This window comes from Penicillium chermesinum (assembly GCF_028974085.1).
Source record: "Penicillium chermesinum strain IBT 19713 chromosome Unknown utg000005l:1.0-4115287.0:1.0-4118363.0, whole genome shotgun sequence".
NCBI lineage: Eukaryota > Fungi > Ascomycota > Eurotiomycetes > Eurotiales > Aspergillaceae > Penicillium > Penicillium chermesinum.
The window spans coordinates 498875-514376 of NW_026695315.1; the positions used below are offsets into that span (position 1 = coordinate 498875).

A 15502-nucleotide genomic window follows, 5' to 3' on the forward strand; every position below is an offset into this window, starting at 1 on the left:
TCTCGGCGGAAGTCATGGTCGTATATGGGGAGTAAAAGCAGAAAAAGAGGTCGAATCTCCAGCTATAAAGGATCCGTGGAACTGCCTAAGAACTCGGTGTAGCTAGAAAGTCCGGGAAGGGCAAACCGAACACCCCCACGAGTTGTGGATCCTGCATTTTAACCGCGGGGGTCTTTTACCCGATTTTGCCCTTTTATGTCATCGATGGTAATCGATAGCTGCCTTGTTCTGCCTTGCCCTGTAGGATAGAGCTAGCCATCGATATAACCATCGATATCATGTGGTCTGCCCTACAGATCCTGACCAAATAAGCAGGCGTTCTATATCCATGGTTATCTCCGCTTTCCTCTTGAGTATGCTTGTATGTCTATCAAAACTACGAAGCCTACCCCTTCTGATGAGAACCGAGACCCACATCCACGTAGCAGGGAGCGAAGAATGCGATTGATGGATAGCGAGAAGGATCGACTTGAATTGAAAAGATAAAAGCCTTGACATCCCGAACTCGCCTGGGCCCGTGCCAAGTCTGGTGGAGCCCCGATGGTGTGCGTTCCTGTCTCGATTGGCACCTCCTCCCTCCCATTTACCCGGAGACTCTCCCTCTCCGCTTCTACACCACCATGGCTCGTCCACAGCCTGCCATTCGAGGCGCCCTGCGCGGCCTGCGGGCTCGTTCGACTCTAGTTCCTAATCGGTTCTTCAGTGTGACAGCTCGCTGTCCCGCAGAGAAACCGCAGCAATCTTTTAAGAGTCAACTATACGAGAGCACGCAGCAGCGTCTGAAGAGGGAGCGCGCGGAGCAAGAGCGCTTTGCTCAGTACCAGACTCGGTCCTCAACTGGCCAATATGCTGCCGTCATCTTTTGTACGCTCACTTAGCCCCTGCACTCCATCGATTCAACCGAAGTCTTTTGCTAACGGATCCCTTCTTCGCTCAGCGTTGCTCTTCTTCTCCAGCGGCGCATACTACCTCGGCTCCCTTAAGCCAGACTCCTTCCCCAAGTCCTCAACATCACCACTCGCGGATCTCGAGCCGCCAGCGCATAATATCTCTCAGGCCAATCTGCAGGCCGCCTGGGCCGACTTTGTCGAGGTTCTAGGCAAAGAGAACGTCTCTACCCTACCTGGAGATCTGGAGTCGCACGCCGGTTCAGACTGGACATCTTACTCGCGCAAGGACGACGAAAAGCCTTTCCTTATTCTTTACCCGTCGTCCACGGAGGAGGTGTCGCAAATCATGAAGATCTGTCATCGGCGAGTCATTCCAGTGACTCCGTACTCTGGAGGCACCAGTTTAGAAGGCCACTACGCGTCAACCCGCGGCGGAGTCTGCATCGACTTCCGACGCATGGACCGTATTCTGCAGCTGAACAAGGCCGATTTGGACGTGGTAGTTCAACCAGCGCTCGGCTGGGAGGATCTGAACGATGAACTCAAAAAGGATGGACTTTTCTTCCCCCGGACCCCGCCCGGGAGCTATGATTGGTGGCATGGTAGGAACGGGCTGTTCAGGAACGAATGCTTATCGGTATGGAACAATGCGTGAATGGGTTCTCTCCTTGACCGTTGTCCTGGCCGATGGAACCGTGATCAAGACCCGTCAGCGCCCGCGCAAGTCCAGTGCCGGATATGACCTGACAAGGCTCTTTATTGGCAGCGAGGGCACTCTCGGTCTTGTGACGGAAGCAACTCTCAAACTGACTGTGAGCCCACAGAGCACAAACGTAGCTGTGGCAACCTTCCCCAGCATCCAGACGGCTGCCGAGTGTGTTACTGGCGTCGTGGGAGCAGGCATTCCCGTGGCCGGAGTGGAGATTCTTGACGATGTTCAGATGAAGTGTATCAACAGTAGCCAGACAACCAGCCGTCAGTGGAAGGAGGCTCCAACAATCTTCTTCAAGTTCACAGGGACCCCCTCTGCCGTGAAGGAGCAAATCGGCATGGTTCAAAAGATTGCCTCCAAGGCCTCAGGCAAATCTTTCGAATTTGCCCGCGGTGAAGAGGAGATGGCGGAGCTGTGGAGTGCCCGGAAGGAAGCGCTATGGAGTGTAATGGCTATGCGAAGGAGCCCGCAAGACCGTATCTGGACCACGGACGTCGCGGTGCCAATGAGTAAACTGCCTGAAATTATTGAAGCCACCAAGGAGGACATGACCAAGAGCGGGCTGCTTGCCGGAATCTGTGGTCACGTTGGTGATGGTAACTTCCACGGTACGCTTCATCTTCATCACGATCAGAGGACGCCTAGCTAACTAGTCCCAGCGATTATCTTATTCAACGAAAGCGAGAGGAAGATGGCTGAAGGGGTTGTCCACCGTATGGTCAAGCGGGCTGTGGAATTGGAGGGCACCGTCACAGGCGAGCACGGGGTTGGGCTTGTTAAACGAGACTACCTTGCTCATGAATTAGGTGAGACTACAGTCGACGCCATGCGCCGGGTAAGTGATGATGACCTTTTCACTCTTTTGAGTTGGCTCGTGAAACGCTGACATGAACATTTTATAGCTGAAATTAGCCTTTGATCCTTTGCGTCTCCTCAATTGCGACAAGGTTGTCCGAATCGAGCAGCCAGCTCCTGGTGAGGTTAAAGAATGGTAATTACGCGTGGGATCCCCTTGTAGACCGTCTAATCCGAGTCGTCTGAGCCGGAACGCCGCTCGTAGTCATCATGGTGATGGTGGTGGTGCCGGTGGTGCCGGCGATGACGGCGGGCATGTTCCTCGTCACTGCCACTCTGAGACCCCGAATCATCACTACCTTGACGCTCGCTATGGTGATGATACCCTCCGGCGTATCCGCCGTCATCCCCTCTTCGGTTTGGTTGGCCATAACTTTCCTCGAATGGAGGATCAGCAGGCCTCTCGAACTCTTCATAGCCTCTGCAGGGTGGTTCTCCGTACTCAGGCGTGAACTCCCTGCGTGGTTCAGTATGCTAAGAATTGTCAATAGCAAAGGAAGAGGTCTGTCACTCACTCTTGAAGCCCATTTCGGCCGTAGCTGCTGTACTCCGTAGTACGTTGGTATGTGTCCTGTGGGGTGGCATACTCGTAGTGCGACTGCGTTTGGACATATTGGCCGTGGTTGCCCTCAAAGGTCTCTCGTCGTTCTTGCTGGTAGTAAGCTCCGATGCTCTCTGCCTGGAATGATCCATATCCTTCGCGGTGGTAGTCCTGTGCCGGAGGCTCGGGTGGATAATCAGAACGAGAGTACTCATTCGGTTCATAAGCATAGCGAGATGGTTGATCACCATACTGAGCTGATTCGCCCTGGTACCCATAGCCTTGTGGGTGAGAATGTCGATCTTCATATGCCTCCTGATCCCGGTCTCTGTGATGGTGTTTGCGTTGGTGGCGATGCGAATGTTCATCGCTGAAGTTGTCATCATCTTTCTCCTGGGCTTTAGAGGTCGCTCGGTCATCCAGGCCACTGTCGTTCAGGACCATTGATCCCAGGCTGCCAACAAGTCCGCCGACCAATCCGCCAAGGGCACCTCCTCCTAGTGCTTCGGATGCAACAGTTCCCAGACCCGAGTCATTGGAAAGGCCAATTCCACCGTCACGGCCCGGGCCTTTGGGTAAGGAAAGTGGCTTGCCACATCCATGTCCACAATCCTGGATGCCTTCCTTATGGTTCTTCCCTTCAAGAACGCCCTCCCGGCTCAGTTGTTCACGGAGATAATCGCGCGCCTCGTCGCTATGTTCACCCCACCATTCTTGCACTGTCGAGAACATGATCTGTCGGATCTCGTTGGCCCCATCATCACCGTACTCATGGAGAGCTGGATGGTGGAAAACTCCTGAAATGATTCTGGTCAATGTTCGGTCGACATCAGCCTCTTCGTCGTCCCAGCAGTGCATTAGCTGGGGGACCGTCCATCTGACCACATTAGAGGCAATACGACCAGCTGGCTCGTTGAGTACATTCGAAAAGTGGTCCTTTGAAAGCATGGAGTGTGTGGGGTTTGACGAATCGTCATCATTGAAGACGATATGCTGTTGCTGCTGACTACTTTGAATCACCTCGGACGAGCCAGTCTCAAGTTCCTGTTTCACCTGTTTGATAATGGGCAGGATATACGGAGCGAGAATCGAGAACACAAAAATGGTGATTTGGTCCTGGAGCTGCTCAATGAGTTCCGGTAGGACCGGGATGTGCTCGATGGCGTCGTTGATTGTTTTCAGGAGCTTATCGTGCCACTCGAGAATCGGGTAGACTTGCTTCTGCACGTCATTTAAATAGCGAGTCCATTCCTCGGGTTCACGCGGCGAGACATCCTGCGCATTCTGCTTTGCATCATCTGCCTTGGCCTTAAAGTCGTCCATCTGGCTCACCTGCGCACCGCTATCCCCAACAAGTCCATCGGGGATCTTACTGAGTAGATTCTGGATAAAGCTCTCGGAGGGTCCGTCATTTTCAGACTCGGTGATAACTCCCTCCAAAGACTGTAACTCGGACTGCTTGGTCTTGTCTGAGAATTCTCCGAGTACAGAATGAAAGAAATCGACGCCACCAAAAGTTCCGGTCACGATGGGATAAACGTTGTCGGGAGCACCCTCAACCTGCACGGGTGTGTTGCGGCCTACATGGGGAAAGACACCACGCTCTCCAAGTTCAATAAGGCTTAGCTCGGTATAGTTTGAATGGGCCGCATAGTCCTCTAGACAGTGTAGACCGGTCCCCATGAGACGCAGAGCCTCGTACAGATCGTCACTCTGTCGCGAACGAGCATAGCGACGACCAAGGAGAATTGAGCGACCGAAAACATGGCGGATCAACGCAGCCGATGTATCTATGCCCATATCTTCGGATGCAATGTATGCTTTCAGGCCTAGGATGGGTATCAGTGTACTTGCGCTTTTTCCTTTGCGTCGGTTTCTATCCAGTTGATTTCGGTTGGAGGAGCGTCACTAACCTGTCCGAGGGTCGACCGATAGCTCGCGCTCTTCATCCACAGGGCCCCGCAGACGACGGTCGTAGTTCCGAGCATCTTCGCCTTCGGCGTATCCCAAAGGATTATCAATGTGTTCGGTCGGCTGGTAGCAGCCCAGACGCTCGCTGGTGACTTCGAATTCACGCGTACCATATCTAAACAAGAGATGAGCTCAATGATTGATACGCCTCGGTTGCCCCTCAAGATCATTTCGCGTACTAACCCGAAACTCATGAAGCCCAATACCCAGATCAGTATACGGATGGCCTCTGCGCTGACATATTTGACCGTGCCTACATCAACAGCTTGGCTATAGTCACGTAGCCAGTTACCAAAGTACACGCGCTTCACATCCAGTTTGCCAAACCTGCGGCCACCAGCCACTCTGGCCAAGAACAGGCTCAGGAGCGTATCCTCGATATCTCCATGGCGCCAGTTCTGGCCTTCGATTTTAGATAGAGAAGCGATATTTCCTGCTCCAAAGCCATAGGCTTTATCAGAGAAGACAAGGATAATCACAAGGGAAAAAAGTAGGCTTTGGGATGATAGGCTCGTCATAGCGATGTACTGCTTTCGATTTGGATGGGGAGGGAAGGGAAAAAAGGTAAGAACTCAAGACACCCAATTTGTGCCCAGCATTGGGATACACGCTTCTTGGCTGCAGCCCTGGTTGATCGCTTGTTGCCCCTCCATAGCCTTGGCGCGCGGGTCGAGGAGGAATGTACTCCGTAGGTGCCTTATGAAGTTGATAAGAGACCTCGCCATTGTTTCCTAGGATGGGGCAATGCAGAATGGCTTCGAGTTAACATGTCGCAGGCCAAATCCTTGGACGTCAAGAACTCCCGATCTATCAAGAGCTGTCCTAGTATAAATATTTTATATATGCGGCTTGGAAGTAGACTACTATATACAATTATACTTCCCCTATGACCTGTCTCGAGGGAACCAAATAATCCAATGGATCGACTTATGGTATCTTTGGGTGGTACTCTTGGTTCCATATCAGAGAAACATGGAAGAATCACCCCAGTTTATCTAATACAGCCTAGTTAGCACGGCCCCGGGGGAATATGCAACTTGTAATTCGTGCATACACAATGCGCAAGCCAGCGCAAGCCAGCGCAAGCCATGATTCATACATCCTCGTCCTGGATTCCACAAAACTATCCGAGGCAGAAAGACGGATTCAGCCCCCGAGGGCCTCGAATACGATAAGAGGAACAAGAGCCCCGTAAATTCGAGAAAAAAAAACAAGATAGCGCGTACGATGACATTTTAAATGTCACCTTTCGCGCTAATGCTATTGCTCCGGCGCCGCATGCGGAGGCGCTCCGCTCCGGCTTCACCGCTCCCCCTTTAGTTCCTCCTTTTGCTTCGGCCCCAACGTGAGATTCCCCTGCGATTCAAGTTCTCATGAACACTTAAGGCCTACGCCTGAATACTCGAATATTGGGACCCTTTCATCACACACACTCTCTCTACGCCCAGTAGACCTTATCTGAATGATACCATTCAGGAGCCGTCTCATCTGCAGCATTGAATGATACCCCTACCTGGTCTGGTGTAGAGACATCCTGTTGCAGTGACAGGAATAAACGACTCTGCGCCCGTTCAATATATCGGCCCCTCCGCATAGTGATCACCAACATGCGCTGCGCGTTCCGTCCCTGAGTATACCACCAGCGAGAGTTGGAAATTAGTCTGCCGCCATGGCTGGCACCGACGTCCACCACGCCCGGGGTTCGAAATTTCCAATCCCAAAGGGCCGGGTTTCCGGTGATTCTGTGAGGCGATCGCGGGCCAAAAGAAACTCCCGCTCGTCGCAGGCTGAAGCTGGAAGTGCCTGGGCAGGCAAAGATGCAGGAATAACGCCATCTCATCCTTACCTGGATGAATCACAAGCACCGTCTCCTTTTCCGGAGTTCGATGACCAGCTGCAACCCGAAGCGCGCTACGAGCAAACTCCTACATCCTCGACCAAGATCACTCCGCGGATGACTCCGGGTAGTTCATGGAGCACAACACCAAACGAAACAACCGACACGCTCGATTATCGTGCACAGAAGGGCAAATCGGGGAAAGCTAAAGTCAATATTCGACCTATGCTTCGAAAGATGTCTCGCGATGATGCACCGGCCACATCTATTGATCTATCCCGATCTTCAACCGACCAAGAGGGCCTAGGCATATATATGAACATGGAACGTGACCGGCGCCAGAGTGAATCCCTCATAGGCACGCCATATCGAAGGACCTCTAGCTTTCACCATCGGTCTACAAGTGGTACATCGCAATATTCAACAGGGACAGGATCCAGCGGCGGCAAGCCAGGGTCACAATATGTACTCGCAATGCGCCCCACCCCCCGTGCGAACACTCCCCCACCCAGTCAATCGCACCCTGTATCAGAAGACGATAGTGATGATCTGAAGGACGCCAGTTCCGATATTGATTCGAAACCCCAGTCTGGCACCGAAACCCCTAGGTTCGTCCGTGCCTCCTCGGGGCCAGTCCCGCGGTTATCTTTACAGATCGAGAACGACTCGTTCACTCGTTTACCCGGGATCTCGCAAGTGAATGCTAGCCGGCCATCTTTTGGATACTCAAGAGACACCGGAAGTACCCTTGATACTGCATCCCCGATCTCTCGAAATTCCCTAGACCATGTCTTTCGTTCACGGACTCGAACAAGCACCGATCCGGTCTCTCGAGCTGCCACTGTTCAAGCCGCGCGACAGGCATTTGAGGAGAAAGAGGCCGCCAAAGCTCGTCGATTCGAGAAGCAGCAAATGAAATCCGAAGCAAAGCAGGTTCGACGTCGAGTTAAGCGTAATATCACTGGAGAGGAATCGTCCTCAGCGACCCAAACTGAGGAAACCCAATCTGAAGGCAAGATACCAGAAAACCCGAAAAAGCGTAACTCCAAGCACGCAGACACGGACCTTGCTACGCGTCCACAACCTGCGTCATGGAAATCACAGTCAAAAAGCACATGGGTGCTCTTTATGACCTGGCTTCGAACTCGGCTCTTCAAATTCCGGCGGAAGATGCGAAAGAGATAGCCCACGATCTACCTTGGTCTGGATTCAGTTGGTGTCCTAAAGGCATCATATTACCCTTTTGGTCCAATAATGTAGCGTTTCTCTTCTGTCTTGTTCTCTTTTCTCTTTTTCATGGTGAGCAGGTCTCCCTCAGCCCGGAAGGAGACTCGACTTCTTGATTTTGCACTCCCTACCGCCCCTTGCCAGCGTCTATTCCTTTCATTTTGGAGTTGATGTGGCGTTCCAACCTTTTTAGCGGCGTATGAAGGCCCATTTCTTCGAATATAGAGGTCGTATCTCGAATTCAGAGATTAGTAAAATCCGATAACATATAAAACAGGTGATTTCACATCAACAAATCGTCATCGGCGCTCCTGCGCTCGTTTCTATGCACACAAGTCGTGGTCGAGTAAAGTAGAGCCATCCGTACGTGTCACGTGTAACGCATGTGACTAAATTGCGCAAGTGACGCCTGTGCGCCGCCACTGCTTTCTCTTCGACACTACGGCGCACAGCAGCGACAACAAGCGTCTGATAAGAGCTTCATCCTAATCACACCCACACCTCCACACCCTTCTCCACCAGGGGAGGAGGGCTATACCGCCATGGTATACGACTGGGCTGGGAAGCGGGAAATCTGCTACACAATGTACATCCTGGAGAACAAGGCATTGGAGGAAATCATGCGATACATGGGAAGTGTTTATCACTTTTCCCCGAGGTAAGCTCGGTTCTACGATAAATTAAGATGATCAAGCTCCTCCCCTTCGCAACTATACAGCATTGCTGACGATGTGACCTCAAATAGTAAGCGAGCATACCAAACCCAGTTCAAAAGATGGGGATTTCCCTCGAAACAGAACCCAGCGCACAAAAACATTGCGCTCGTGGCTCGGATCAAGCAGCTATGGGAACACAATACAAATCAGCGAGATATGCTCCGGATCCTCACTGACGAGGGTTTTGACATTAAGGAGCGCGAGCTCATGCGCGTCCGAGCCAAAAATCGCTGGCTTCTCCGCGTACCCAACGGGACCAAGCCACATGCTCCAGAATCACCGAGTGCTGCTCCGCAGGATACACCCCCGAGGATGAGGGCCTGCTAGCCCTGCAGCAAGAGGTGTATAAGAACGAAGAAACTGCCAATGCCAACCGCGATTTCCCTAGTGAATCAGTGACGCCCAAAGGGAAAAGCCCAACACCCCCGGGCCTGTCCACACAGACGCTTGCACGCCGACAGGAGAGACTGGATCGTCTCAAATCTGAAAGTGCTGAGAGATGGGCTTCTCGGAAACGCCGGCGTCGTACTCGTGGTTGGGGTGGATTGCCGGCAGATCCTCCAGGGCCGCCTCGATTTCCTTCGGAGACAACAATTGACGAGAGCAAACAGTACTTACGGCTTGATAACAAGATGTATCGAGATCTGAGAGAGCGGTTTCAACAGATATGTCAAGAATCGGGTTTCATTAAAAAGACGATTGCAGGCCCAGAGAAGTGGCAGGCGGCGAAAACAAGATTAGTCCAGGAGATCCCACATCTTCAACAACTCTTCGAGGCTGAGCCTACCGAGTGTGATGCCAAGGCCCTCGCGCTGGATGTTGTGTGCACGGATGTGACCAAACGCATGCGGACGTTGGAGAGACGAATGACCATTGCCGAAGCCAAAAATTCCCTCGGCATCAATCCGGAGGAGAGCCGTCAGATACGGAACGCCTTCTATGACACATTGAAGACGGATCATTTCACCAGTAAATTAGAAGCCGGAGACGAGCACTGGCAGGAGCTGAAAGCACAATGGATTCGTGATCAGCCACTCCTCCAGCAGATTCTTGGCCCAGGAAACACCGACCCACAGCACACAGTCAAGCTGAAAGCCTTGGAAGTCCTTTGTCGTGATGTAATGAAGCGCCTTCGTGACGATCAATCCAAACGGAACCCTGCGCGGAAGAGCACTCGCGTTAGCTCCGCTTCTCGGAAACAAGCTTCGAGCACTGCGGCCCCGGCACCCAACTTCCTCAGCAACGGAATCAGCAACGGAATCAGCACTCTTGCGTCGCAGGCTCTGGCCAGTGCTCCGATCACTGCTAGTGAAATCAACGATATGCAAATCGATCCATCTCTTCTAGAGGCCGCAAATGGCCCATCTACGTTTTCAGCAAATAGTCCACCCGAGCCTGGAAATACGTTTGAATACGTTGATCCCATGCTTTCTCCCAGCCTGCTTAACACTACTGTGTCGTTCCAGGGCGGTCTCACGATAATAATGCACCATTCGATACGAAGCCTTGGGTCGAGAAGTTATCCACCAGGTCTATGGGAGAAGTTGAACAGATCATTGTGACTCGGTACCCATATTCCATAATCAACAAAATTGAAGGAGTGCATAATGATGACAATGGTTCCGAATCGTATATGCCAATCGGAAGTGATCATGAGCTGGATATGTATCTATCGCATTGCCACGAAAGAAGACCGCTTTTACTTTTCACCCTGGGGCAGATTGAATGAGCAACAAGTCCTTCCGACAGCTGACAGTGACCCACAAGCACTACTAGTACTAGAGCATCTTACAATGGATACAAAGCCCTCGACAATGTATGTGCTTTATTATAGAATACTAATAAAATTTTCACTTTGCTATACCGTCGATGGCCATCGGATATGGAAGGACATGATACTCCTTGAAAAAGTCATGTTATTATATGGACGAGACACGGCTGGAACTCTTCTCAAGAGACAAGAGGAATGCATGTTATTGGTCTTGCGCTTAAATTTACACAGGTCTAGAGTCAGCGAAACACCCCCCCCCCACTTGAGAAATTAATTACTCTGTAGACTTTCGACAACACTTCTGAACAATGCCCCAACAGGAGGCAATGAGAAGGAGGGGGCATCAAACACATGAGATAGCGCCTTGGTGTGTGAACTGGGCCTATCATCCTCAATGGCCCGGGTAGAAGCCCGCTCGTGGCCCTGACTGAAGATACTTGATAGCCCAGTGTCCAACTGACTTGCTACATCAAGGGGCTGCATGCTTTGGCGTGATGCTTTGTCTGAACAAGTGACACGTTGCACAGTGGCAGCTGAACCGAGGATAATGTAATCGCCCGAGTAGATATCCGGTAACAACGCCAATGGAGTGTTTCCGAGAGCGTCTTGGAACACAAGACTCAATGATGCGATACTATAGACCTGAACACGACACTTTGCTCCTCGCTTCATGGGATGTGCGATGTTTGTGTCATCAACAATCGTACTCGTAATCGCAAAAGTTTGGTTGCGAGGATTGGCTGCAACCAAGGGGGGTATCTGTTGCGTCGTTTGACTTGAAAACGCGAACACAATTGACGAAATCATCCACCGTATCCCAAACAACAACTGACTTCGTGGAAGAGACAATGAGGTGTCTGCCAAGGAAGTTAACTGAACACGGTGTTCCAGAAAACACCCCCGCTCGCTGATAGTGAACCGTGCAGGCACGCGCATCAATAAGCAGGATAAGCCCTGCGTTTACCGTAGATTCCGAAGGTAGGCAAACAGCTAAGACTGATCCATCCTCGGAGAAGCTTATGCAAGCTTCCTTCAACGAAGTACTAGCATTGCGTAGGTATGCGGTGAGGTCAATCGAGTTCCTTTGCTTCCACGTATTATGACGGAACTCCGAGGATTTTTTCTCGAGGCTTGCCCGATGAGAGGCGGCGGGGCACCAGAAGCGCAACGATGCATCCGCTCCGATAGTCACAAACTCTTGACAGCATGGTCGAGCCAGAAGGGCAAGCACCGGGGAATGACGATCATGCTTGAAATGAGGCCCATCAATCCGAGTCACGAGCTGCCAATGGCTGGCAGAGGGATTCCATTTCCAGAATTTAAGATATGTCTCTAGCGGAAGAGTCGTTGCAGATCGACTAGAAGACTTATCGACAAAGGCTTCCACATCATGAGGGCGGGGGCTCCAGGAGTCCACAGTGGCCAGCCAGTTCCCATCATGCAGGATACCCATATTCTGGACATCCGGGGTCACTATTGGAGACCCTTCAGGGCCTATATTCAGAGTTGTTGTGTTTGTTCGCGCCAGAGCTTGACGTGCAATATGATAGTTTGCTCGAATATCATAGGTCTGTAACACCGCGGAGTTTGAGCACCCAGTGCTCTGCTGATTCAAATGGTGAGAAGACGGGACAACAACGAGCAACTGCTCTGGGTGTTGCGGATGCAGAACCGCAACTGCACCAGTCGACCTTTTTCCAGCGAGATCTTTGGAGCCGTCTGCGCTGACTTGCAAACCGACAATATTGACGGAAGACCCAATTTCTCGGGTAGAAAAGATACCAGTCGAATTATCGGCCAACTGTACGACATACGAGGTGCCCCTGGGGGAGACCACAATATTGGAGATGGGTGAGGATAAGTGCGGCACAGTATGCTTCCTACCGGTATCCAGTTGCCATATGACAAGGACTGGTTCGTTTCCGCCAGATACAACGTAGTTACCTGAGACAGGAATTAGACAACATTTGAAATGGAATTTTTCAGTTCCAGGTAGAGGCAGACTTACCATCTGTCGACCATCGCACCGCGCTGACAGGGCCTCGATGCCAATGTAACTTGCGGGGCGCTGCTTTCTTGTCTCCGTTGCGGCCAAAAAGAGTATTCAAAATATCTTGGAAAATCAAGAGAGATCCATTAGCCTCTCCTAGCACTAAGTTGATCGGATCTGAAGTTCTCCCAGACTTCGATTGGGTAGTTGCCACCCGAACATGGAAGCATGTCGAAAAAGAAGGGAGGGATGCCTCTCTCCAGTTGTATGACAGAGATTGAAGATTTTCTGAGTCAATGGTAGGCGTACTCCCCAGAAAGAGGCGATGTCCATCGGAAGCAATGATTACCTTCCCACTGTTTACCACCTGAATCTTATTGATAAGCTCCTTCGTTTCTAGAACGACAACCCCGGTGGAACTCTTCTTGTCAATGGAACAGACAACTATTTGTCTTTTTCCACCTTTGGATTTAAGGTTGTATGAAAATACTTCGTTCTCTTCCTCAACCCAAGGCACATCCACAGCAATCGTTGCATCATTTGTCTTCCAGCCATCAAGTTGCTGCCCGGAGTTCCAGTTCCACTTGCTCACAGAGGAAGGGGTAAATATATAAATCACCTCTTCATGGACTGGGCAGAGTCTGAACCCGACGACTTTTTGTCCGCCTCTCACCTGCAAACTTCGCAAGACACGATTCGTTGAAGTGGCGAGGACTTGAACCGCGGTCTCAAGCCCTATGAATAGATACCTAAAGGTTCAGAGTTAAGTAAATGAACCCAGTGGGAACCAAAAACCATTACTCACGCCTCATCTAGAGTCATCAATGGGTCCAAACTGCTGTAGCGACCTCCTGCGAGGGGGGATAGCGACCATGACCCTTGATTTCTGGTTTCCTCTTCCCGCAAGGCCGGAATCGTATGTTTTGCGCTTTCTGTAGGGTCTTCCGACGTATTTGCGGCCACAGCCTTAGATATAGCATGTGAATTGGAAACACGGCGACGCTTGGGCTGGTCGTCGCCAGATTGCGAGGCTTTCTCGGCAGCGTCACTGGCTCGCAGTCTCTTGCGCCGGTGTCCTGGCTGATGCACAGCCATTGTGAGGGTTCTTGGGAGACTGGGTCACACTAAAAAATTCAGACAGTATCAATCTTTCGAAATCTTAGACAAAACTCCAAGGATGTTCAGTTAGTTCCACGTTCTCCACTTTTTCTCTCTCTTTTTTTTTCCGGGCGGAAATTAAAGGCGGAGATGATTGGCAGTAATTTACGGTGTATATTCACCGCCTTCGTTGGAAAAGTTCGATAGCGCGGCCTCGCCTAACGACATAGCTTCTTCTCTGTCTGTCGCTGCCACGATGATTATCCCTGTGCGCTGTTTCTCTTGCGGGAAGGTAAGTCGATATGGCGAACCCATCTTAATATTTACTAATGGCAACCCCAGGTTGTCGGCGACCTCTGGGAACGGTATTTGCAGTTGCTAGACGATGGTGTCCCGGATGGGTATGAGATAATAGCCTTTATATATCTTTCTATCAGAGATCTAACGGCTCTCTAGTGATGCGATGGATCAGCTCGGCTGCCGGCGTTATTGCTGCCGACGAATGGTCATGACTCACGTGGATCTGATCGAAAAGCTCCTTCGGTATGTCCGAAAGAATCCTTGATCCATGACTGGGTGCTCACTAGTGACTTTGAACAGATACAACTCTGCTGAAAAGGATCGATCTAAGGCTCAGGCATAGCTTATCTTCATTCCACTTCTTCCAACCCTTTCGTTCTTTGAGACTTGGCCCTCGGAACGCGACCCTACGGATGACCTTTTGCCTACCCGTACTCCCTTTATTCGATATACCAGCTGTGCCATTCATATGGGTCCATGGCATGCACAATATGAGTCGTTGATATGTGCCAAAGCACGCCGTCCGTTACGCACCTCTCACGCGTTGATATTCGGTCATGGGTGCAATTGAGTGTTATTCAACTTCATTCCCTCTCATACTACCTAGTCATCCAGTCATGGCAACAAGCTTCCTCTTCTTTGCGGGCATTCTAGGCGGGCGTTACATATTCTGAGAGGAAGCCGGCGTCGATCGATTTTTACGAGTTTGTGATAGAAAATAGAAGCGCATTGATTCTGCTTCCGGCTAACGCAACCACCCAAAAGTTTGCTCCGTTGCGTAAAGGTGATTGGACTGTCATTCATTATACTGTTTACGATACCATAGGAATCTACGGCAGCACGGTAGGTCGAGTCTTTGGTGGGGATATAAATTTGAAGGTTCTTCAATGCTTCTTTTTATTTTGATAACATATTGAGATAGCCCCTTAATGCCTACACAAGTCCGAGCTCCCCGGACTTGGCCCCAAAACTTGTTCTTATTACCGGCCCAGCTACAGTTTTAAGAACCATTTAGCTGTGCAAGCGCCTTGCGGCCTGAAGAGGATTAGCTGGGACCCGCAGCGCGGCATATGAGTGGGTACTGACAGTCGGCATGCATGCTCGTCACGCCCTAGGCGCCTGGTCCTCCGTGTGCTTCAGCCCCTCTTGCCAGTTCTCGCATAAAGAGAATCGGTTCTAAAATTCTCCCCCAATCGGCGAGGTGATCAAATACCAGGCACCGGGCTGCTGGATCTGTGTCAAGACACTTCTTGCGGCCTAAGCCCTTGGGAAGCTAAATGGACAGGTGGTTCAGCTTTATTCCTCCTTTCTCAACCCAGCATCCCCCAGACGTCGTGCAACGACCTTCTTCTTTCATTACAGCCTACAATGGCCGTCAGCTCCTCGCAATCTTTACTATCATATCAGGATTCCTCAGACTTGTTTAGCGCAATGGATTCAAGGTAAGCTTGTGTGTCGAAAGATAAAGCGCATTACGCTTATAGTAAATCAGGTCTGTTGGAGTAGATTCCACGTCTATCAGCCTTGAGGGCAACCCCAACTCAGATCCAAGTACAGATCACAGCCGTTCAACAGACTCGTCTTTAGGTTCTAC

The 15502-nt window shown here is 51.0% G+C and overlaps 6 protein-coding genes across 6 annotated transcripts; 4 read left to right on the top strand and 2 right to left on the bottom strand.

Annotated features, from left to right (window-relative positions):
• Positions 1-620: 620 nt before the first annotated feature.
• N7468_006347 (uncharacterized protein) lies at positions 621-2251 on the top strand (the record flags this gene model as incomplete). Its single annotated transcript, XM_058475643.1, has 3 exons — positions 621-854; positions 907-1527; positions 1604-2251. The coding sequence occupies 3 exons, from the start codon at positions 621-623 to the stop codon at positions 2249-2251; spliced, it is 1503 nt and encodes a 500-aa protein (XP_058328533.1).
• Positions 2252-2625: 374 nt separating this feature from the next.
• N7468_006348 (Het-C domain-containing protein) lies at positions 2626-5487 on the bottom strand (the record flags this gene model as incomplete). The annotated part of the gene is made up of 4 exons (XM_058475644.1): positions 2626-2914; positions 2973-4827; positions 4912-5084; positions 5153-5487. The coding sequence occupies 4 exons, from the start codon at positions 5485-5487 to the stop codon at positions 2626-2628; spliced, it is 2652 nt and encodes an 883-aa protein (XP_058328534.1).
• A 1151-nt stretch (positions 5488-6638) lies between these two features.
• Positions 6639-7991, top strand: N7468_006349 (uncharacterized protein; the record flags this gene model as incomplete). Its single annotated transcript, XM_058475645.1, has 1 exon — positions 6639-7991. The coding sequence occupies one exon, from the start codon at positions 6639-6641 to the stop codon at positions 7989-7991; it is 1353 nt and encodes a 450-aa protein (XP_058328535.1).
• Positions 7992-8575: 584 nt separating this feature from the next.
• N7468_006350 (Clr5 domain-containing protein) lies at positions 8576-10478 on the top strand (the record flags this gene model as incomplete). Its single annotated transcript, XM_058475646.1, is given in 4 exon segments — positions 8576-8669; positions 8787-9032; positions 9047-10279; positions 10291-10478. 4 exon segments carry the CDS (start codon positions 8576-8578, stop codon positions 10476-10478), a joined length of 1761 nt encoding a protein of 586 aa, XP_058328536.1.
• A 312-nt stretch (positions 10479-10790) lies between these two features.
• On the bottom strand, positions 10791-13605 carry N7468_006351 (WD repeat protein; the record flags this gene model as incomplete). Its single annotated transcript, XM_058475647.1, has 4 exons — positions 10791-11279; positions 11332-12464; positions 12529-13259; positions 13316-13605. 4 exons carry the CDS (start codon positions 13603-13605, stop codon positions 10791-10793), a joined length of 2643 nt encoding a protein of 880 aa, XP_058328537.1.
• A 259-nt stretch (positions 13606-13864) lies between these two features.
• On the top strand, positions 13865-14251 carry N7468_006352 (DNA-directed RNA polymerase core subunit RPB10; the record flags this gene model as incomplete). Its single annotated transcript, XM_058475648.1, has 4 exons — positions 13865-13900; positions 13951-14009; positions 14065-14151; positions 14209-14251. 4 exons carry the CDS (start codon positions 13865-13867, stop codon positions 14249-14251), a joined length of 225 nt encoding a protein of 74 aa, XP_058328538.1.
• Between the last annotated feature and the right edge of the window lie 1251 nt (positions 14252-15502).